This window comes from Phyllobates terribilis, unplaced genomic scaffold (assembly GCF_046119375.1).
Source record: "Phyllobates terribilis strain yellow unplaced genomic scaffold, ASM4611937v1 Scaffold_2__4_contigs__length_985480577, whole genome shotgun sequence".
NCBI lineage: Eukaryota > Metazoa > Chordata > Amphibia > Anura > Dendrobatidae > Phyllobates > Phyllobates terribilis.
Genome location: NW_027362762.1, coordinates 130143114 through 130167791, shown reverse-complemented (window position 1 = coordinate 130167791; position 24678 = coordinate 130143114). Strand labels below are relative to the sequence as shown.

Below are 24678 nucleotides of genomic sequence, written 5' to 3'. Positions count from 1 at the left end.
TCGCAGGTACAGGTGGTGAAGGGGCTAAACAACACGACATGTGATTGGTGCTGCTAGTCAGCGCCAATCACCATGGTTAAAAAGTGCAAAGTGGGCCCCAGGATAGGGTTTTAACTATATTATTGCTGCGATTAATTGGTCAGAATGGACAAGCCAAATGGCAGCGATCACAGATATAAGCCAAGTGTAGATGTGCGCTTGTCTGAACATTTCTAGACAATATATATAAAACTTCTTTCCACAGGAGATCTGTGTTTGCAAAAGGTAGAGATGGGGGTTCCCAGCAACAGAAACTCCCATTATCAGCTAGTGGTCCTGGGACCTACGCACTGAGAAGGGATTGCCCAAATGGATAACACCTATAAACCAGAAAAAAAGATTCAGGTCTACAATAAAAGGTCTAAACACACAGGATAATATAGAGCAACCTTTACATATAAAACACATGAACTGTGATACAACTGGTAAAACAGAAGAACTTTTGGTAGTAGTATTCACAATGTAAGACGTAACAGGATTACAATAAGCGATATGAGGAAGTCATCTAGCCTAGAGTATTACTTCTTACTAATTTGCAAGTTGGTCCAAGAAACTGGAATGTAAGACAATTGAGGCTGTGATCACACCGATAACTGATGACAACTTGTCATTTTGAACAGAGAATGAATCTAACAGTAGCTGACCAACAGCATGCTTCTGATGTAGCATATAATGTAGCCAGAACTGAAGGCCACTTATGGGGTTTGTGCGTATGTTGCATCTTGCAACATTCTATCACACCACTCTATATATCTTCCACACGGCATTTCATAGTACCAGAAAAGTGAATACGATTTCTGAAATTCACGCAGCTGCCTATTTTTTTTTTTCCCTTGCAGATGAGCCAATTTTTTTTTTTTCCCTTCACATCTGCAGTATGTCAATTCTTTCAGCATTTTATACAAATTTAAATGAATTTGAGTAGAAAATAAAATAATTCCCATCCATATTACTGGAACTGTGAAACACTGCGATTTTTTTTTTTTTTGCGCAGTGAAAATGCATAGCGTCAAAATCTCATAAGAACTTGCCTTAGACCGCCATTACACCCAAACCTCCAGAAATACTACTGAACCAGGTTCCTAAGACAATCAAGAGTTGTTCTCAACATGCCTAGGAGGCCGTCCACCACTAACAGACTGCAAAAGGTGGCCAGGAGCCAAGGCAACAATCAATAGTTAAAAATCCCTCTATGCTTGAGAGCAGAGGATTTTTATAAAAGTAAAAAATTGCAAGATTTTTTCCCACAAACACTTTGCAATTTTAAGAACTCATGATGAGAATAACCCTTTGGGCTGTGCCCATGATTTTGGCTACATAAAACGCAGCGTTTTACAGTTGCAGCGAAGTGGATGGGATTCATAGAAATCTCATGCTTTTTACTCGGCGTAAACTGACCTGCGGTCCCGTGTTTCAAATCTGCACCATGTTAATTTCTCCAGCTGAGTTTTGTGCAGATTTTTCCTCATAGACTTGCATTGGGTATGGATAATCCGCAAGGGAAAAACAAAAGCGCACATGCCTCCAAAGGTCATGTTATCAGGATTTCCTTGGTATTGCCGTTATGATGCTTTCATCACCTGTGCATCAGGAATTCTCACTTGTGCAACACTATGGAAATCCTGAAACCACGACCTGGGGGGGGGGGGGGGGGGGGGGTCTGCGAGGAATGGAGTCTGGGAAACACTGGTATAGAGTGAAAGACACTGCCGCAAGAATGACAAGTACATGGAAACTGCTTCAGGAAAACGGCTTTGGTTGGCAAAACTGGCTATGCGGGCATCTCAAAGATGCAGTGTGCACATAGCCTTAAGGCGGGAAGAATAAAAGATAAAAATCAAGTGGGCCAGCTGATGAGTAAAAGGTTTACAGGAATTCCAGTTAAATAATGAAAAATGTATACACCGTATTTTTCGGACTATAAGACGCACTTTTTCCCCTCCAAAATTTTGGAGGAGGGGGTGCGTCTTATAGTCCAAATGTTGCTGGACGGACGGACACACACACACACACACGGGGAGGGGGTGAATATTCATGCCCTTAAATAGCGGGCACACACGATCACCCGGCAGCAGCAGGAGCCACGCTGCGGCTACGCTGTGTGCTGGCTATTAAGGAGCATGAAGTCATCGCTCCCCGTGCACACAGTCCCGGCATGGGGACTTCCAGCAGCTGATCTCTCCTTGTGAGCCGTGCATGGCAGTGACACATGAAGAGATCAGTGCGGGCAGACAGGACGCAGCGCTGGAGGAGAGAGAAGAGAGGCGAGCAGGAGTGTTTTCTTTTTTTTTTATGTGCAGCTTGATGGGGGTTAGGGGTTCCATGCATACCAGGATAAGGATGAGGGGTGCCATGCATACCAGGATAGGGATGAGGGCCACGAATAATAGGAAGGGGCCATATCTACTAGGATGGGGGATATTACCCCTATACCAGTGTCAGCAGCAGACCCGCTCCCCCTTAACAGTGCATCGAGGCCACATTTTTTGCTTACATTTTTTTTTCTATTTTCCTCCTCTAAAACCTAGGTGCGTCTTATAGTCCAAAAAATACGGTAATTTAAGCTGAAAACATTAGTAATTAGCATTTTCTTAGGGGAACAGAGTATAATCAACACGGTTCTTTGGCTAAAATCAGTTCCTAAGGGGCAGCGCATGACTTGAAGATTTAATTTGTACCAGCACCAGTATCATCATAGGGCCTGGATTAATCTTGGGGCACAGTCCAGCAGACGGTAGGTTACAGTTTGACTGTGCAGCTTTTACAGGTGAAACAAGTTAAAAGCTCTTGCTTTTCCTGTACAAGGACCAAAACCAAACTGCAAAAGATCAACACAGTGGTAATTGGTCTAAAATGTCCAATGAGTCCAGTATACATACAGTTAGAGGAATATAAACCTATAGGAGGAATTGTACATTATGAATGTCTGGCTAGACATGCCGTCGCCAGTGGCACACGGTGGACAGCTATTAATGGGCCGATACAAAATAGAATTAGAGTTTACTCCACTTAGGAAATCTGAAATTCCAGTAGTATTGCAGTACAGATAACATCACACAGAAAACAGACAAGGATTAATGTATTGTGCAGAGGATATTTCGGCTATAGAGACAGGTTAGCACCTTTTCTAATCAGTCTGAGCTAGAGGTTCATTTTTGGGAATACTTTCATTAAGTGCACTGTTTTTTCGGAAGATGTAGGCATTGGCACAGGTTTCTGTGCCGTCTAGGTCTCCCAACTGGTCAATTCCAGATACACAGGGATCATGGTCCTTCAACATATTTGGTAATCTATGAGATTTGTGCTCGAGGCGACTTGAACGTCTGACTGGGGTGAGAAATTTGTAACTCTTGATGCCAGAATCTCTTTCATTCATCTGTAATTTCTTCATTCTGGACAAAACAAGATAAGCAGTCAGGTATTAGAAGCTGGGCAATATAGACCGATCTATCTATATCTATCCTCAAGCTGGTGTGCATGAATGTTGGTAAAGAACCAGCATTTTGCCTTTCCATGAGGCTGCTTTACTTATTATACAGTTATTTTGCCATGGATTTTTGATGCAAGTACATCAGGTCTTAGAGATCCATATAATAATGTATGCAGCTGTATTGTGAAGTTACCTTTCAATATAGAATTTTCCCCATATAATTAAAAGGTCATGTAGACCAGAGTCTCCGCAGTAGCATGGAGTAATATGGCACAGAATCATCACACGGCTCCATCTTGCTTGCTGTAACATGGACTAGTTTTAATGGTGCCAGTTCTAGTAGTAAAACATGTTATACTATAAAAAAACACCACAACTTATTTTTCATTAAAGAGGCTGTATCCTCATTGTCATGCTCAGATTGCCAGGTGCTCTGCTTGAGATGCCTGGAAACAGAAGACTTTGTAAGGAGGAGTGGTGGGAAGTCAAACATTTCCCCAGCAGTGACCACAGCAGGTGGTTTAATGCATCTCTACAAAGTGGTCATTCAGATATAACACATGGACACTTAAGCCCCCGTCTCACATAGCGATATCGCTGCTGAGTCACGGTTTTGGTGACTCACCAGCGATGTCGCTGTGTGTGACACTTTGCAACGATCAGGCCCCTGCTGTGAGGTCGCTGATCGTTGCAAAGTGTCCTGGACCATTTTTTGGTCGTTGGCCTCCCGCTGGCCAGCACACATCGCTGTGTGTGACCAGCGGGACCAACGATCTGGCTGGTAACTATGGTAAACATCGGGTTACTAGGGGCACGCACGCACTTAGTAACCCGCTGTTTACCATGGATACCACTCTGCTACGGGGCGCGGAGGCTCCCGCGCCCCGTAGCAGAGTGGTATCCATGGTAAACAGCGGGTTACTAGGGGCACACGCGCACTTAGTAACCCGATGTTTACCATAGTTACCAGCCTGCTCCTGCTTGCAGCAGGCTGGTAACGGGAGCAGGACATCGTGGAACGATTCTTTCCACGATATCGCTGCTCCCCTGATCGCTGGTGAGCCTGCCTGCTTGACAGCTCACCAGCGATGTATTAGCGATGCAGCAACGATCCCTGACAGGTCGTATCGTTGTCGGGATCGCTGCTGCATCGCTTAGTGTGACGGGGCCCTTAGAGAGGAGGCGGATATTTGTTAGTGGCTTGTTGCATTTGAGTATAAGATTGGGTCCCAAGTTGTGGGACCCCACTATATTGGACACTTACCCTCAGAGGCCACACAGATGGGGCTGTTCTGATGGACATTTATTATTTTGATGTTTACCCACTTATATACAAATACTATAAAACATGCAGCCCTTACTTTTCCAAGTGTGGCGTTGAACAAACATTGTATCTGATGACTGATGATGCAGCAGCTCCATCCTCCAGTGTAGACTCAGACATAGGCGGCTTGCCAGGTGTGGACAGGCTTTGTGGCTCATTTTTTAAGGCGCTGACTTTACCTCTCCTCTTCCCCTTTATTGCGGTTTCTGTCTCATCCTGCACTTCAGTCTTGAACTCCTCCATTTTCAGATCATCCTCATTTTCTTTTTTCACACTTTCCTCTATAACCACAAATATTTTCAAGTTTTTAACAGCAGAGCAGATATCTTCATTTTTCTTAATTCTAGAAAGTATTATCATGAATACATTATAAGTGTTTAGTAAAGGCACAAGTATAGCAATGAGTAACCGAGGACCATAGCCAAATATTACAGATGAATATCCTCACATGACAAGCTTTCTATATATCAGGGCTGTGGAGTCAGTGAGCCACTTCTTGCTGCCATTACTATTATATTGAAAGAATGAAAACAGAAATAACATACCCGGGTCAGGCTTCAGCTGCTCCAAGGCATCGGCAAGGATGGCTCTAAGTTCTTCAAGAGGCTAGAGATAGAAACATTTTACGCAACAAAGATAAGATCACAGAACATTACATAAATCATAGTATGCTCAATAAGACAAAAATGGGAGACCTGCAGCTGAAAATGACTTTATATGATAGTCCTTACTACAACACACATTTAACTGGATATGTACAGAACAAAGTAAAATAAAACATGTGTTTTTTGGAGCATATAATGCCGATGAACTAACGGTGGGGGTCTGACACCCGGCACCCCACCAATCAGCTGTTGGCTGATGCTGCAGGCAGATGTATACACTGAATGGAGAAGAACAGCTCCATTCACCGTGTGGCAGTCGCTGCCGGGTACTGCAGATCACCTATGCTTTAAACAAGCACTCCCCAAAAGGTTTGTATGTAATGCAAGTGCATGAATATATGCACTGATCGCAGTCTTTCCCAGTTTCTAGCACCACTCTGGTCTTCTCATTCACGTGACTGCAATCCAACTCTCCAAATGTCACTGTGGTCTGTGTGTGCGTGCGCTTACGGAAGCCCCTTTTACAATGTAAGCCTTTGGAGACTTGTTCTAATGCTCCATCAGCATGCATTGTAAAAGCGGCGTCCAGCTCACAGAGCGCAGTGTCATCTGGCAAATCAGAAATTGCAGTTACGCGATTGTGAAGAGGACTGGAGCGGCGCTGGAAAATGGCAACAGTAAGTATATGGCATAATTGCCACGATGAGCATTTTCTGTGGTTTGACGTTGCGATTGTGTTGTTTTTTTAATATGCATTTTTAATCACATTTGTCTCTATGGTGTGGCATGCTTTAAATAAAGCAGCTTTGTTTTTGATACTTTGTTTTTTTTAGTGCAGATTACATAAGTTTCCGTGTGTTTTTTTTTTTTTTTTTTTTTTTAGGAAAATTTTCTCCATCAAATACAAGTCTAAAAGGGAGAATTCGCACAGAAAACTCAGCGTGCCCAAGAGAAAAAATTGACATGTTGCAGAATAGAAACACGCAACGCAGTTCGGTTTACGCAGTGTAAAAAAAACAAAAAAAAAAAAAAACGCACATTGGGAATGAGATTTCTATGAATCCCATTCACTTTGATAGAATTGTAAGACGCTGCGTTTTTTTTTTTTTTTGACGCAGCAAAAAGATCCTAGTTACTTACCGGTAAAGGGATTTTACAGAGCCCATGACAGCACCACCTGAGAGAGGGTATCTGCCCACCAAGGACAGGAACCTACTGAATAAGTGATAAAGGGGAGGGAATTAATAGACAGCAGTCATGGGCTCTGTAAAATCCCGTTACCGGTAAGTAAGTAGGATCTTTTCCCCTTCTCTCATGACAGCACCACCTGAGAGATATGAAGATGATGAAGAAGAAAAAGAAGAAGAAGAAGAAGAAGAAGAAGAAAAAGGGTAAAGACTGTAATGTTTGTAGAATGTATCGGGGGGGGATGACCAAGTTGCCGCTTTACATATGATGTCGATGAGAGCATCCGCCTTCTCAGCCCAGGAGGCAGCTACCGCTCTAGTGGAGTGGGCCTTCAGGTTCTCTGGAACCGGCAGATTGCTAGAAGAGTATGCTAAGGTAATGGTATCCCTGACCCATCTAGCTAGGGTCCCTCTTGTAACTTTAAGCCCTTTCCTAGCCCCCTGAAAGGAGATAAATAAGGCGTCACTTTTCCTCCAGGCCTTGGTCACCTCCAAATACTGGACTAATACCCTCTTAACATCTAAGGTGTGAAGCTTATGTTCCTCAGAATCCTTAGGGTTAGGATAGAAGGAAGGGAGAGTGATTACTTGCATCCTATGGAATCTGGAGGCTACCTTAGGAAGATAGGCCGGGTCTGGTCTTAAGATTACTCTATCCATACATACTTGAGTGAAGGGAGGTTTAACAGATGGTGATTTACATGCACTAATTCTACGAGCTGATGTCAGAGCTACCAGTATGGCTGTCTTTAAAGTTAGAGGAAGTTTCAGGAAAAATTCTAAGGGCTCAAAGGGAGGTTTGGTTAGTGCCTCTAGAACCAAATTAAGGTCCCAAGGAGGCATCCTTGGAGTAGGAATAGGCCTGGATCTACCACAAGCTTTAATGAACCTGATGAGCCACCTATTCGCCGCCAAGTCGTAATTATATAGTGCCCCCAGAGCTGATACTTGAACCTTAAGAGTACTGGTGGCTAGTCCCATGCTTAACCCCTTCTGGAGGAATTCTAGTATGGCCCCAATAGGAACCCTCCCTTTGCCGGACTGACCCGAGGTAGACAGAAAAGTAGCCCAGGTTCTACCATAGATCCTAGTTGTAACCGGCTTCCTACTCGCCAGTAGAGTAGTTACCAGATCCGGAGAAAACCCCTCTTGCGTCAGTAGTGACCTTTCAAAATCCAGGCCGTCAAATGCAGGCCCGATCTTTGGGGATGGTAGACTGGGCCCTGTCTGAGGAGATCTGGAAGAACCCATGGGTCCGCTTGGGACATTCTCCTCATCCAAGTGAACCATGATCTCTTGGGCCAGAACGGGGCGATCAATATAACCCTCACCTGCTCTTCTCGGATCTTCATTAGGATGGTAGGAATCAGCATCAGAGGGGGAAAGGCATAGGCCAGAGTAAAATGCCAAGGAATCAGCAGCGCGTCCACCGCAAACAGCCTCTACTTTGGATTCAGGGAGCAAAAGATTTCGGTCTTTCGATTGTGTCTGTTTGCAAACAGATCTATTTGGGGCTGTCCCCATAGGCCCACAATCTGCTGAAATACGGCTGGATTCAACTCCCACTCTCCCTGTTTTAAGACGTGACGACTTAGGAAATCGGCCTTTATGTTCTCTTCTCCTCTTATGTGCAGTGCCGAGAGCGTGAACAGCTGACTCTCAGCAAAACGAAAAATCTGATCCGCTACTAACATCAGAGGGAGAGACCTGGTACCCCCCTGATGATTGATGTAGGCGACTGTCGTTCGGTTGTCCGACATTATCCGGATGCGATGACCCTGGAAAAAGGAACTGAACTTACTAGAGCGTTTCTAGCTGCCAACAGCTCCCTCATGTTGGAGGAGAGACCAGTCTCTGTCCGACCAGAGGCCCTGTACAGAATGATCTCTTAGGTGAGCACCCAGCCTTCTGCGCTTGCGTTTGTCGTGACTGTATCCGACACCCGGAAGGACCAGGGAACCCCCAAAGATAGATTGACCGGAGATCTCCACCAGTCCAGCAAGTTGATTACTCCCTCCGGAAGAGATATCCTTCCATTCAGGCAACCTCTGAGCAGCCAGTCTGCTGTCAGGATCTCCTGTTGAAGACGTCTGGAATGGAACTGGGCCCACTGAATTGCTGGGATACAGGATGTCATTGTACCCAATAGAGACATTGCACTCCTCAAGGTCATGGTTGGATTGCTGATAACCCGTGATATTAGGGATCTGATCTTCAGTTTCTTGTCCTCTGGTAGAAGACAGGTTGGATTTTCTGAGTCCAAAATGAGACCCAGGAAGGATTGAACCCTCCTTGGCTCCAGTCTCGACTTCTCTAAATTTAACAGCCAACCCAGGCCCTTCAGACTGGTCATGACGTCCGCCAGAGCACAGAGTTGTTTTGATCTGCCTACTACTAAGAAATCGTCCAGATAAGGGATGACCAGGATATCTTTTTCCCTTAAATGCGCTGTGATTTCCAAGATCATTTTTGTGAAAACTCTTGGAGCCATGGAGATGCCAAAGGGAAGAGCTGCAAACGGAAAATGCCTTACGTGCTTGCCGAACTGTACAGCTACTCTCAGAAATTGTTGATGTGCCGCAAAGATTGGAACGTGGTAATAAGCGTCCTTCAGATCGAGGACGCAGATAACAGTCCGGAAATAACATCTTTATGGCTGACTTTATTGACTCCATCTTGAACGGCCTGTAGATCAATTGGTCGTTCAGCTTTTTCAAGTTGGCAATGGTTCTGAAGGAGCCATCCGGCTTCTTTATTATGAAGAGAGTCGAGTAAAACCCTCTTCCTTGCTCGGGTACAGGTGTTTCCACTAGGACCCCCTTTATAACCAGAGAGAGAACTTCCTGCTGCAGGGCCATCTGTTCCGTTAGGTCTCTGGGGGCTGAAATCCTGACGGCGTTCCTGGGCATGTTCTTGAACTCCGATTTGAGCCCCCTCCTGATCCCGGGATCTCAGGTAGGTGAGGTACCACCTAGCGAGGCTCCCATCAAGGACAGGAACCGAAAACTGATGCGGAAGAGAGGTACTGCTTTTTTATTCAGTAGGTTCCTGTCCTTGGTGGGCGGATACCCTCTCTCAGGTGGTGCGGTCATGGGAGAAGGGGAAAATAGGCAGCGTCAAACGCTCCAAAAGCTCATCATGGGAACGTAGCCTATTGCATTGCAGCAAATCAGTGGTTGCTGACTGGCTGTAGTATTCAATCAGGTCAATTAAATGGGCAGATTAACTAGTTTTACTAAAGCAATCTGACTTTTAGTTTAAGTGTCTGATGCATCTTCAGACTGTCTATTCTAAATTTATAACATATGCTAGCTAGTTTCCTAGTTAAGCCAAAAGTAGTAAAGAGGCCATCATCCCCGCCCCCCCCCCCCCCCCAATATACTTTTCCACCAGCTATACAGGGGAGTTTTGCCATTCACCTAGCCAACGCCACAGCTATACTTCATCTAATCCAGCACCATTCTCCCACTAACTGCATCCCAACAACCACATAGTTAGTAGGACAATAAGTATGCAATATATGTGAATAAAGTCTCAGAAAGTCAGCTTAAACCTTTGCCACAAGTTGGCATGGTGCATGTTCAATGACCACAACATTGAATGGTTACTTGATGTTCACATCAGATTTTAAAGAAAAACACAAGGTTGAAACTTGATAAGACAATCAGGTAATTTGGTACTATTGGAGGCCAACACAATGAGGGTTTCAGACATTAAAAATGACAATGCAGATGTGATCAGATCCTTGAGTGCCACTTACCTGTGCACCAGCAGACACAGCCTCCTCACACACTGCAATCACTTTATAGAGACGACCATCCCGTTTCTCAAGACGTGCAAGACACTCCCAATATCCGGAAAGCTGCTTGGCTTCTGGAAGATTTTGGATTTGTTTCTCAAGTATCGAGAGAACTTCTTCCCTTGAACAACCCTGTTTTTATGAAAGAAGACACAATGAATATCTAGAAATACATGTTGTATGAAGGCAAGTCGTCCTTTGGTTGCACTGGAGTTTTCCTATTGGTGCCGTTGACTTCAATGGGAGTTTTCTGATAAGGCTGGTTACATAATGGTATAAAATATAAGTGATGACTTATGTTCAACTCATTCTCATTAAAATATGCAGGACATCAGTTACCTCATCTATTAGCTTCTGGCAGCCTTCAAAAATCTGGTGAATCTTCAGAGTGAATAGCTCCTGTTCATCCTCTTCTGCCATGGTGGCCCAGTACAACTGGCGAGTTTCTTTTGTTTCTTCTGGTTCGGTTTTAATCTCTGGCTTTTCTTTGTGCACGCTGCATGTGGAAGACAGGACTACGGCCATTGGGGGCCTTTTTACCACTTTTCCTTTAGATTGTCTCCATTCTGCCAGACGTGCCCTGTGCAAAGCACAAGAAAAAGGTCTACCACAGACTAACATGAGCACCAAATCCTGACAGAAGCCCTGATAAATATATAAACTACATCCTCTACCATGTTACTGATACAATAGGAAAGACGGGTGGTCCTGTGACATAACACCACGTAACCACCAGGGGGACACAGCGAAAACATCGGATGGCCAGCACCAACCCATGAAGCAAGAATAGGATTTTCTTATTTTTATGATGCACCTTGGGGCTATTCAGAAGGGGATGTTCAGTAGTGGACAACCTGTGTAACCACTTCAAGAAAAAAAAAAAAATGTACATACAAGTATGAAATAATGGGGTTTGTGTGTGGAGAAGGCTCAAGAGCCGAGCTCCCTCCACACATGTATGATGGTGGCTCCCACCCCTTCACCCCCACCCACCCCGTGGTGTGTTGCTGAGGAAAAGTAGAAAAATACATACATCTCATGTGATCATAAGGGACACACCCACGTGTCACTTACTTCCGTTCTGCAGCAGACTCTCTAAAGCTTGGGAATTTCCCGGCTGTTGGTAGCGGAGGAGCGGGCTTGTTCTTCTGAGGCTCTGGTAGGGTTTTCACAGGTGCAGAAGTTTTTTTACTCGGCATAACTGGGTTACTCTTCTTGGCGTCAGTTTTCAATTGAGATTTTAGTGGTTGTGCCTTCTGTTGTATCGGCCTCAGTTGGGTCAGAACTTGTGTGGTTCTCCGCACAGTCACTGGTTCAGACTTGTTCTTGGTCAGAGCAGAGGATGGTCTTATCTGTGATGAGACTGGAGGGATCCCAGGCCGCTTTGGTTTCACATCATTGGAAGCAGGTCTTACCAGGGTCTTAGGAGGCACAGTTGCAGAAGATTGTGGCCTGTTTAAGTGACTCTTGGGCATAGGGTTATTTTGCTCAGTCCGATCTTTGTTATCAGAGTTTTTCCGAAAGGAATTAATTTTAGACTGCACAATTTTTCCTTTATAGGTGCCAAGAACAGGCTTAATTGCTGGTTTTGGTTCATCTTTTGTAGGTACTAGTTTTACCCGCTCATCTTTCATTTGCTTGGTTTTCAGGTAGGACAGCGTTAGGGTCACAGTTTTGCCACCCTTATTAACAGCCGGATGAATATTTTCTTTATTTACTGGTTCAGCCTTAAAAAAAGAAAAGAATACTTTTAATGAATATGCCAATATGTCTGCATCAATACATCTAATAAAAGCTGCAGACTACTTATTCCACAAAACATCTGATCAATGCAGGTTCACTGCTGGGACCATTCATGGAACAAGCGGCTACTCATGCCAAGGGTATCGGCAACAGGTGCATTTTTGGAGCGCAGGCTGACATTTTCAGTGGCTCAAAGTATATTTCTACAGATGCCTGTCGGGATTTGGGGGGGTACACACATGCTGGAGGGTATGTGTTAGTACCTAGTTCTGGCCACTTCTCCACCGTCGAATGATTTATATAGAACTGCTCCTGGGCTTGCACAGTGGGCCAGGAGCCATTCTTCAGTACTGTTCACCTCCCCCTGCCTCATATTACAGCATTAGGTCACTGGCCGAACCATCACTTAAATGCATTCAGCAGTTGGTGTAGCTGAGGAGCGCCTAAAGGGGTTTTTTCCCACGAACAAAAGTTCATTTTAAAAACTGGCTATGTCTGAACGTGTACAGAACATACCACATCTCCTGGGCAGGGGAGAAAGCAAAAGGCAATACAGACATTACAGCAGGGGATCACAGAGGATTCATTTTGTGAGGTAAAATATTGTTTAAAAACAGGTAGTGAAATGTTTTACCCCACAAAATGAATCCTCTGTGATCCCCTGCTGTAATGTCTGTATACTCTTTCTTCTTCCCCTGCCCAGGAGCTGTGGTATGATCGGACCATGTTCTGTACATGGTCAGACAGACAATTTTTAAAATGCACTTTTGTTCGTGGGAAAAAACCTTTACGGCAGAAGATTATTATAACCCTTTAAAGGGAATCTGTCAGTAGGATCAGCCCTCCTGAGCCATCTATATGGGCATGTAGGTCATAGGAAGCGGAATAAAATTATACCTGCAATCTGAACAACATAAGAGAACCATGAATTTCTTTAAAATAAGACATGAGCTGTTCAGGGCTATGGGCCGTACATGTCCCAGAGAATCTATCTCTAGAGCCTATATTAAATGAAAAGGGTATTCAGGTTTCAAGCAAATAAAAGTAATTTCTTCTAAAAGTTAGACGATTTACTATTATAAGAATTTATGTACCAATTCTTTGAAGCTTGTGATTTAAGAGGGTTTTTGTGTTTTGGAAAACACATGTCACCCAGCCTCTATTTTTACATACATAAACTGTTTTACTTAATGATCCAAAGTCCTGTACAGTCTCTGCTGCCGCTCCTGAACGTCTGAGTCAAGTAAGCGAGCACCGAACGCTGCCCAAGTAGGTGGAATATGTCAATCAGCTCACCGATTGGCTGCAGTGCTGATGATGCGACATCAGCACTGCAGACAACTTCATGAGCGGTGGTGGAAACTCGCCGCTGGACCCAGAGGGAGTGTTCAGCCGATGGCCAGGACAGATATTTATCCACTGGGAGTTGACAAAATACAGCAGACATTTTGAAAACCTTTACGTACAAAAGTATAATGGCTAAACCTAAAAAATGAGCCGGAGTATAAATTGGTACGCATGCAATGTATAAGATCACGTTCACACTGGCCATTAAACAGATAAAACCTATGATGATAAACCTTGTTATAAAAAAAAAAAAAAAGTTTGCTTATTTTGTTTCTAACAAGGTTTATCATCTTAGGTAGTGTCTGTTTAATGGCCAGTGTGAACATGCTCCTATACGTTGAATACTTACCAACTTAGGCTCTTTTTTTTTTTGCTCTAGGTTCTTGTGCTCAGTAGAAATAAGGGCATGGCCTCCCTTTCTATATGGCTTCCCATTGCTCGGTGTCCACAGTTGGGCTATGGCCCCGCTCTGCCCTTATTCACATGAAGGTAGTTTTTGACACATGGTAAGGTTTTAATATTAGAGATAGTATAGGAACATCCCAATAAGGGTTCTCCTCGTTGCGGTGGGATGGCTTTTACGTTTTTATTTAATCAAAAACAGTGTTTACTAAGTATCCTGTGTTATTTACAGGGATGTTGCTCATTTTGTTTCTCTTACGTTTTGATGTACAATACAAAGTTATATTGTGATACCGTGTTGGCCAGAAAAATCTATGTAAATACTTTTATGCCCAAAAATGACAAGTATTCTCAGAGTGATACCTTTATTGGCTAACCAGAAAAAAAAAAAAAAAAATTTATTATATATATATATATATATATATATATATATATATATATATATATATATATTATATGCACGCTTTCGGAGCAGAGGTGCCTTCTTCAGGCAATATTACAAATGAATTGATAAGACAAAAGATCTTAAGTAATGGCTAAAAAATGTAATAGAAATTTAACAATTCTTGACACTGCACTGTATCCGACAACCAGACATTGCAACTCTGTGCAAGATGCCATGCTATGACTATTAGAATTGGTTGCCGTCCTCTTTATGCACATAACATACATTAGGATGATCTTTTCATTCTGACGTGACCATGAGGCTTTTAGCTACATAAGAGATGATGTCATCCTTACCATTTTCTTAAAGGGCCTGATTTGCTCAGACTTCTTCTGTAAACCTCTGTTGGACCTTTGAGTTAACAAAAAACAAATCTCAGACTGTATTGTAGCAAACACATTAAGTAACTCGTATTTATTGGCTGTGCAAAACCCAAGATGATGCCGGGAGAGGAAAGAAGAAAATAAAAATCCTAGCAGTCAATTATCAAACTGCTCCTTAATGCAAACATCTGAATACACCCCATTGGGCTCAGACCTGATCCTGAAAGAATTAGCATAATGTAGAGATCGAGACCCCGATTCCAGCGATGTGTCACTCACTGTGCTGCTTGCTATAGTTTTGAAAACAATCACTGTCATATCAGCAGGAGATCACTAGAGGTCTACTAATCATGGTGCCATGTAAGCCTCCATATTCATGATCTCAGTACAACCCTGCACCCACCGCTGATTGGCAGCTTTCTGCCTATGCACAGTGCTCACAGAAAGTTGCTAATCAATGGTGTGGGTTGGAATATACAGAGCTCAGAATTTAGAGAACTGATCGATTTGCAACAGCTAAAACAATGATTTTAACAAAACTGCAGAAAGCAGCCCAATAAGAGGCACGTCGCTGGAATCAGGGTTTCCGGAACAAACTTAGGATACAGTAACTCCTTAAAGGGGGTTTTCCCACGAACAAAGTAGATCTTGGAATAATAATAAGTTCCACAGTTGGATGTGTTAAAGATAATGTTCCTGTGCTGAGATAATCTTATAAATGTGCCCCTGCTGTGTACTGTGTAATGGCTGTGTCTGACCATACAGGAACATGGTCTGATCATACCACATCTCCTGGGCAGGGGAGGAAGCAAGAGTGTAGATATTACAGCTGATTCTTTCTTTGAGGTAAAACATTGCTTAAAAGCAGGCAGGAAAATGTTTTACCTCACAGAACACAGCGTATGCGATTCCCTGCCGTGATATCTGTATACTCTTTTTGCTTCCTCCCCTGCCCAGGAGATGTGGTATGATCAGACAATGTTCCTGTATGGTCAGACACAGCCATTATACACTATACAGCAGGGGCACATTTATAAGATTATCTCAGCACGGGAAGATTTTATTTAAAAGCACATCCAATTGTGGAAATTATTATTCAAAGATCTATTGATTAAAATGAAGTTTGATCATGGGAAAACTCCTTTAAGTGCCATCATACCCAGAGCACCTCATGTCTCATTTGCATATGAAAGAAAGTTTCTCAGGAATGCATTAACATATAGAAGATATAATGGAGTCAATGGATTTATACTTCCAAAACCAGCATGCCCATGTATGTTTGGAGTTGATCCTACTGACAGATCCCCTTTAAGACCTTTGCGCCCATGTGCGTCATTGTATGCAAAATGCTCAGGTTACCATGTCTATCAAAGTATAAAGTTAATTGACATGTATGGTAATCACAGTAGATAGAAAAGAAAGAGGCCAACATCTATGGACCTCAAAAATTGATCAAACAACAAGTCCTCACTTAGCTCAATGCATGGAAAAATAAAAATATTAAAAGGGGTATTCTCAAGTATCCTTACTTCTTGGTTTCTGGCAGGGAGGCTTGTCTCCCTGAGTGACTGCTGGTGAATAGATCTGTATTATTAGTATAACTATAAAGCTCAGCACAAATTGTGCTGTAACACATTCAGATGATGAGCAGTGGTAGTCATGCCCCTGCTCCGTCCATTTTGTCAGAGCTGGGAGAAACTGGGATGGGATAATTTGTGCTCAAATAAAATTTTGCGCATTTTCAAAGTTTTTACGACAGAATTCTGGTGTGAAAGTTTTGATGCATCAGGCAAAAAAAAATAACCCATTGCAGGAAAATGACAGCAAATAGAAAAAGTAAGTATATTGCAAACTTACTTATGTTCATGCTGTCTAATGCCATTTAAGAACACCCCATTTAAGGGTCTTGGAAAATGATTACAAACCAAATTACAAGCTTCTGATTTTTGTGTGAAAAACGACCATGAGATACTCAGGAGCAGCAGAAATGAAATAAGAGCAACCAGTCACAGATCCTCTTTTGATAAAAGTTATTTACAGATGACAGATAATGTAATAAATAGATAAATGAGATGACCTTATCTGAAGGTCAGGGGACCATGTCATTACCATAAACTGATATCACTTTCCTGACAATTCTACCCCGCAAGGAAGGAACAGATGAATTATTGTCGATTAATTTAATGGCTAACCTGATTTCTGGTCGCTTGTCTGGCACCCTTTGCTTCTGAGAAGTTATTTTTCTGGCTACAAACACCTCCAGTAATTTTCTTCTTTCCTCTAATTTATTAAAACAAAAAATAAATAAGTAAATGGAATCGTTACATTTAAGGTACAAACCAGCGAGATAGTTTTCCCACTTTCGATATTTGAAGCGTATCCAAGAATACAGAAACAGTGTGTTAGGCTGTGTGCCCACGATGCGTTTAAGCGTTTCCGCAGAAGCAAAAACGCTGCAGAAACGCTTAAAAACCGCATGGTAGAAGGTCTGCCATGTTCCCCAATGATGATCCGCATGTGCTGTGCACATACTGCGGAAATTTCCGCTGCGGATTATCATTGCGGAAAAAAACGCAGCACTACCAATTATTTTGCGGAAGTGCTGCGTTTTCGCCGCCATTGACTTGCATTAGATCGCATGGATTAAGCCTCACTAGATAAGGACATGCAGAATGCACGCGTTCAATGTGTGGATGGTACCCAGGTCTAGAGGAGGAGACTCTCCTCCGGACCCAGGTACCATAGAAAACTGTAAAAAAAAGAATAAAATAAAGAAATAAAGATTACATTTACCTTCTGACGGCCCCGCTGCACTCGTCCTTTCATGCCGGCAGCTAGCAATGGACTGAAGGACCTGCGCTGACGTCATAGTCATGTGACGGGTCACGCGACGCTGACGTCGGCAGGTCCTTCAGTGTACCGCTGCCGGCAAGGGAGAACGGAGGGAATCAAGACTGCGGGGGCCATGGGAAGGTAAGTATAGATTTATTTTTTACCATTCTTTCAGTCACAGTATATAAATCCATGCCGTTTGCATGGATTTATATAGTGCCACCAAGTTGACAAGCACTTTCCAAGTGATGCTAAAAATCGCCTGGAAAGCGCTTGACAACCCGCATGCGGAAATGCATGTGAAGAACGCTTCACATCCGCATGTCCCTGGCAGGAAAAACGCATGTACAATCCGCATGTACAATCCACATGTGTTTTTTCTGCCAGGGAGATGCAGAAAGGCTATGTGCCCACGATGCAGAAATGAAGCAGAAAATTTCTGCATCTCCCTGGCAGGAAAAAACGCATGCAGATTGTGCATGCGTTTTTCCTGCAGAATACATGCGGATCCACATGCGTTTCCGCATGCAGATTGACAAGCACTTTCCAGGCGATAGCATCACTTGGAAAGTGCTTGACAACTAGGTCACACTGTATAAATCCATGCAACCAGCATGGATTTATATAGTGTGAACCGTAAAAATGAAAACAAATAAAGCTATACTCACCCCCGAGGCCCCGGCGTGGCTGCAGCGCTGCTTCCTGGCTGGTTCCCGGCATCTCGCGAGACAGAGCGGTGAAGGGCCTGCGGTCACATGACTGTGACGTCACCGCAGGTCCTCAAGCGATGCCGGCATTCAGAGAGAAGACGCCGGACAGGTGAGTATAAACTTTATTTGTTATTTTATTCTTTTTTTTACAGGTACAATGGTACCCAGGTCTGGATGAGAGTCTTCTCTCCTCCAGAACTGGGTACCATCCGCACATAGAGACGCATAGAAGCCGCTTGTAAAAATGTACAGTCGCGGTTTCTGTGCGTCTCAATGCAAGTCAATGGCGGGAGTTCCGCTGCACTTCCGCAAAATTAAATGACATGCTGCGGATTTTTGTACGCAGCATAAACGCTGCGGAAAAATCCGCAGCATGTGCATAGAACATGCGGAATCCCCTTGGGGACCATGGGGTGCGGATTACCTAGCGCTTTACAAGCGTTTCCGCTGCGGAAATTCCACAGCATAAACGCTTGAAAAACGCTACGTGGGCACTCAGCCAAATGCTCAGGAAAAATCCTGCGCATTTCTGCATCGTGGGCACATAGCCTAAAAGGTTCGAGAGGATCCTACACACATGTACCGGTGAGAACAGCAACACTCCGTCTTTAACCCGTTACCTCTCATCGTCGGGCGGTCTGTCAGTGACAAGGCTGCACTGTCAGATGGTGGGAAGTAAAAACTAAACGTTTTGTAGCCTGACACAGGCCAGGAGCTCTGGACATGTCCGCTGGGCACAGGGATCACAGCGAACACCAGTCTCCGGCCCCTGCAGCCACTGACTCACCTCCAGGCGGCGCCATCAGTGGGGGCCATAACGCACAGCTGACATCCCCATGTTCACCCCCTCAGATGCCGCAGCCAATGGCGGTTAGTCAGGGAGTACGCCGGTTATGTGTGTGACGCTGCGGACAGTGGAGCTGGTGCCCTATGACAAGGAGTCCTGCTGTGTCTGTATACACATATACACTCACAGCCGCGCTGTAATCACCCTATCCGCCCCCTCACCTCGGTAGCCGGTCTGCTGCTGCTGTCGCCTGCTCGCTCGGAGCGGCTGTGCTGTAGTCGCACTCATCTGCGCCATCTCTCCTCCTTCTCTTTTGAATTGAATATCGTACCAAAGCACAGCTGCCGGCCCCTCAGAGACCGCCCACTGGACATCTGGCGTATTGACCAATCACAGCTCACCCCCGAGAATAATCGAGACCGTGATTGGTTCATAATTTCTCATACTGAGATGTTGTGATCAGTCGACGAATGAGTTTAAAGTTGACGTCACGTGACACGACATAACGCATGAGTTTAGAGCATGTGTGAGTGGGCGTGGTCTATTGAAGCCCGCGTCCAATCAGTGGGGAGAAGGGTGGGCACCTAAGCTGCATGCGCCCTAGAACTTAGTCTCCCTAGGACGCTTCCTCACATGTGACTGATCACATGATCGTGACGTCATCACCTAAGGCCCTTCAGCACTGCATTAGTTCCTGATTGTGTGCTGCGGATATGGATCGCTTCTCCTGGTGCTCCGGATTGTTGGAGATAGATGAGACCCTGGTGATCCAGCAGCGTGGAGTGCGCATGTCAGATGGGGAGGACAAGGTGGGGGAGACGTCATTGCTGTAGCTATGGCACCTGTGTGACCAGTGCTGTGCCTCCATTTGCCCCTGTACACTGTCTGCAGCCCGGGCCTCTCCTGCTACCGCATATTCTGTGTGTCAGCTCTTCATCCTCCAGGCTCTCTGCTCTCTTTCATTGAATGGGAACCTTCATTGTTTACTGCAGAGAATTGTCTTCATGCTGTGGAGGTTCCTGACATTCCGATAGTGGAGGCCTGTGAGCTGCTGTAGTTAGCAGCTGTCCGCACCTGTAGTGCTGTAACAAGCTGCAGAAAAAGGTGTGCAGGGCTTAGAGGGGTTGTCCCTATGCACCAAAGTGTTTCCTGTAAGCTCTATTAGTAGTTAAATTCCTCCATAATCCGAACTTCCCACTCCCGTCTCCAAGATTTCTCGCGTGCTGCGCCAATTCTTTGGAATGCACTACCCAGGACAGTTCGATTAATTCCCAATACCCACAGTTTCAAGCGAACCCTAAAAACACATTTCTTTAGACTGGCGTATCGCCTCCACACACTATCTGTCCATCCCAGTTGTCTGTCCCAGTTTTCCCCCATATTAAAATCTTCTTCAACTTCAGGTTCATACCAACCATGCACTTAATAGCCTCTGTCAGGACGGTACACATACTGGCTGGCGACCAGTCCATGTATTATTATTTATCCTATTTAGTATATCAAGGCTGCATTATACAATATATGTACTTTTACCTTTTGTGTCTCCCCCATTTCCTCATAGACTGTAAGCTTGCGAACAGGGCCCTCACTCCTTTCGATATGAGATATGCTTATTCTGTATTGTCTGTATATGTCCCCCCCCCCCCCCCCCTAAAATTTGTAAAGTGCTGCGGAATATGTTGGCACTGTAAAAAAAATAACTTATTATTATTAGTTCTTTACTCGGTCATATAATGGGGCTTCTAATGATTCACAATGGCGACACAGTAGGCATTCATCCACTGAATGCGTTGATAAATATACACAAAAACTATTAGTGTGTAACTGAATATAAAATATGTAAGAAGTTACCAGCTGCAGTTACCGATTAGCAATGTGTAAGCAGTTATACAGCAACACAGATAAACAAATATTTTTAGAGCAGCATTGATTCCATTGTGCTGTACATGAGGAGGGGTTACATCCAAGTATAAAATACAATGACAGGCACAGAAAGGAGAGGACCCTGCTCTTGCAGGGTTACAGGAGACAGTAGGGGGTTGCGGCAACTCCAGTGGTGGTGGGGTCATTGCAGCTGTAAGAGATGGCTTTTCAGGTTCCGTCTGAAGGTTCCGAATGTGGCAGATAATCGGACGTGTTGAGGCTCAGAATTCCAGAGGATGGGGGACACTCAGGAGAAGGATTGGAGGAGGTGGAAGTGTGGAGGAGAGAAGGAGGTCTTGGGAGGACCGGAGGTTACATGTGAGGAGATATTTGGAGATTAGTTCTGAGATATACAGAGGAGACAGATTATTTGTAGGTCAGTGTTAGCAGTTTGAACTGGATTTGTGGACAATTGGGAGCCAGTGAGAGATGAACTAGTCAGGCAGCTGAGTTAAGAATGGACTGGAGAGGTCAGAGAGTGATAGCAGGTAGGCCACAGAGGAGGATATTGCAGTAGTCAAAGCGGGAGATGATGAGGGCATTCACTAACATTTTAGCAGATTCCGGGTTGAGGAAAGGACAGATTTGGGAAATAATCCAAATAGATGAGTGATGCAAACAAGAGTATAAATGCTTACACATGAATGAACTATGCAAATAAAGAGATTCCCAAATACAAATGTTTATCCACTATATAAAACAATGACTGCTCTGCATAGGAGATAAAATTATACATCTGAACCTAAAAAACAATCTCCCACCGCTCTAGAGAATATCCTAGTGTCCTGGTAGCCAGTGAACCATGTCGACACATGGTTGAAAGGGTCCAATAGACGTAGATTAGCAATATCAATGCTGAGGAGTGCACCAGCGAGCTATTTCAGCTTGTGCGTTCCACATGGGAGTTTCGGGAGGCAGGTCCGTGTGACGTCACCAGATAGCTACGGATCGTAACATGGACCAAAGATAAGCCGACACGTTTCAGAAACACTCTTCCTGTCCTCAAAGAGAAATCCTACGCATTTCAGAAACACGGTTTCCTTCCTCAAGAAGGGTAGGAGCAGAGCGAGATCGTGGAGTGTGGCTTGTTTATTTTTTAACTAATATGAGCATTTTTTAAAAAAGACATACATTACCTTTTACTATTTTGTTAGTTGTCATCTATATTATTCCTGCTATTTATCAATCGTTCTCCTTTATTAATTTAATTTAGTTTTTTTCACCAGAGTAAATTTGAGAATGGCACGCTTCTCCTGACAACTCACAGACTTATTTGGAGAGACCAGAAAAATCATGTAAGTCCTACCATTTACCACCGTGTTTGGTGCATTATTGTTTAACACCTTACATTTCACAACGTAAAAGCCTGTCCTCACTTTTTTTTTTTTTTTTTAAAGAAAGTAACTTGCAGATGTACAGTCATGGCCAAAACTTTTGAGAATGACACCAAAATTATATTTTCGCATGATCTGCTGGCCTCTGGTTTTTATTAGTGTTTGTCTGATGTTTATATCACATACAGAAATATAATTGCAATCATATTATGAGTACCAATAGGTTATATTGACAGTTAGAATGAGTTAATGCAGCAAGTCAATATTTGCAGTGTTGCCCCCTTCTTCTTCAAGACCTCTTTAATTCTCCCTGGCATGCTCTCAATCAACTTTTGGACCAAATCCTGACTGATAGTAGTCCATTCTTGCATAATCAATGCTTGCATTTTGCCAGAATTTGTTGGTTTTTGTTTGTCCACCCGTCTCTTGATGATTGACCACAAGTTCTCAATGGGATTAAGATCTGGGGAGTTTCCAGGCCATGGACCCAAAATCTCTATGTTTTGTTCCATGAGCCATTTTGTTATCACCTTTGCTTTATGGCAAGGTGCTCCATCATGCTGGAAAAGGCATTTTTGGGCGCCAAACTGCTCTTGGACGGTTGGGAGAAGTTGCTCTTGGAGGACATTCTGGTACCATTCTTTATTCATGGCTGTGTTTTTAGGCAAGACTGTGAGTGAGCCGATTCCCTTGGCTGAGAAGCAACCCCACACATGAATGGTTTCAGGATGCTTTACAGTTGGCATGAGACAAGACTGGTGGTAGCGCTCACCTCTTCTTCTCCGAATAAGCTGTTTTCCAGATGTCCCAAACAATCGAAAAGGGGATTCATCAGAGAAAATGACTTTGCCCCAGTCCTCAGCAGTCCACTCCCTGTACCTTTTGCAGAATATCAGTCGGTCCCTGATGTTTTTTTCTGGAGAGAAGTGGCTTCTTTGCTGCCCTCCTTGAAACCAGCCCTTGCTCAAAGAGTCTCCGCCTCACAGTGCGTGCAGAAGCACTCACACCAGCCTGCTGCCATTCCTGAGCTAGCTCGGCACTGCTAGTAGTCCGATCCCGCAGCTGAAACAGTTTTAAGATACGGTCCTGGCGCTTGCTGGTCTTTCTTGGGCGCCCTGGAGCCTTTTTGACAACAATGGAAGCTCTCTCCTTGAAGTTCTTGATGAAGCGATAGATTGTTGACTGAGGTGCAATCTTTGTAGCTGCGATACTCTTCCCTGTTAGGCCATTTTTGTGCAGTGCAATGATGGCTGCACGTGTTTCTTTAGAGATAACCATGGTTAACTGAAGAGAAACAATGATACCAAGAACCAGCCTCCTTTTAAAGTGTCCAGTGATGTCATTCTTACTTAATCATGACTGATTGATCGCCAGCCCTGTCCTCATCAACACCCACACCTGTGTTAATGGATCAATCACTAAAACGATGTTAGCTGCTCCTTTTAAGGCAGGACTGCAATGATGTTGAAATGTGTTTTGGGGGTTAAAGTTCATTTTCTGGGCAAATATTGACTTTGCAAGTACAGTAATTGCTGTTAAGCTGATCACTCTTTGACATTCAGGAGTATATGCAAATTGCCATTACAAAAAATGAAGCAGTAAACTTTGGAAAAATTACTATTTGTCTCATTCTCAATACTTTTGGCCATGACTGTAGGGTTAATCTGCAGGTGAATAGTTTTACAATACTGCCCAGCCACCGAACTAAAAGTGCAACTACTGGGAGAAAATTATCTTCTTTCTTCCCAGGAGTTGCCGGCTTTCAGTCACGGGGGAGTGCACAGGGTGGCTACAGTCACGGCACCAATCACTGTACTGTGAACAGCAGCTGTATGTACGTCCTTGTACTTACAGTGACGGTCAGCGCTGCAGAGTGAGCTGTCAATCAAAGTGTCGGGGTGAACGGTGCTAAGAGCTGTGTCTGTACGCACTTCATGACTGAAAGCTGGAGGGGAGCAAGGTAATTTTCTCCTGGGAGCCACAGTTTCGGTACAAAGGCTGGGAAAACATTGGAACACTATTTACTTGCAGATTTACCTTATACACTGCTCAAAAAATAAAGGGAACACTCAAATAACACATCCTAGATCTGAATGAATGAAATATTCTCATTGAATACTTTGTTCTGTACAAAGTTGAATGTGCTGACAAAAAAATCACACAAAAATCATCAATGGAAATCAAATTGATTAACCAATGGAGGCCTGGATTTGGAGTCACCCCCAAAATTAAAGTGGAAAAACACACTACAGGCTGATCCAACTTTGATGTAATGTCCTCAAAACAAGTCAAAATGAGGCTCAGTATTGTGTGTGGCGTCCACGTGCCTGTATGACCTCCCTACAATACCTGGGCATGCTCCTAATGAGCTTGCGGATGGTCTCCTGTGGGATCTCCTCCCAGACCTGGACTAAAGCATCCGCCAACTCCTGGACAGTCTGTGGTGCA

The 24678-nt window shown here is 44.0% G+C and overlaps 2 protein-coding genes across 2 annotated transcripts in view; one reads left to right on the top strand and one right to left on the bottom strand.

The window, feature by feature from the left end:
• Nucleotides 1-414: 414 nt before the first annotated feature.
• Nucleotides 415-19355, bottom strand: CKAP2 (cytoskeleton associated protein 2). The gene is made up of 9 exons (XM_073662614.1): nucleotides 19195-19355; nucleotides 16837-16924; nucleotides 14618-14672; nucleotides 11459-12111; nucleotides 10724-10964; nucleotides 10346-10516; nucleotides 5339-5399; nucleotides 4831-5074; nucleotides 415-3431 (listed from the first exon to the last, which is right to left on the bottom strand). The coding sequence occupies exons 1-9, from the start codon at nucleotides 19268-19270 to the stop codon at nucleotides 3167-3169; spliced, it is 1854 nt and encodes a 617-aa protein (XP_073518715.1). The 5' UTR covers nucleotides 19271-19355; the 3' UTR covers nucleotides 415-3166.
• A 242-nt stretch (nucleotides 19356-19597) lies between these two features.
• Nucleotides 19598-24678, top strand: part of VPS36 (vacuolar protein sorting 36 homolog) — a 50474-nt gene continuing 45393 nt past the window's right edge. Inside the window, exons 1-2 of the mRNA XM_073662615.1 lie at nucleotides 19598-19782; nucleotides 22123-22191. Coding sequence (XP_073518716.1) covers nucleotides 19687-19782; nucleotides 22123-22191 — 165 coding nt within the window. The 5' untranslated portion in view covers nucleotides 19598-19686. The remainder of the gene's footprint in view (nucleotides 19783-22122; nucleotides 22192-24678) is intronic.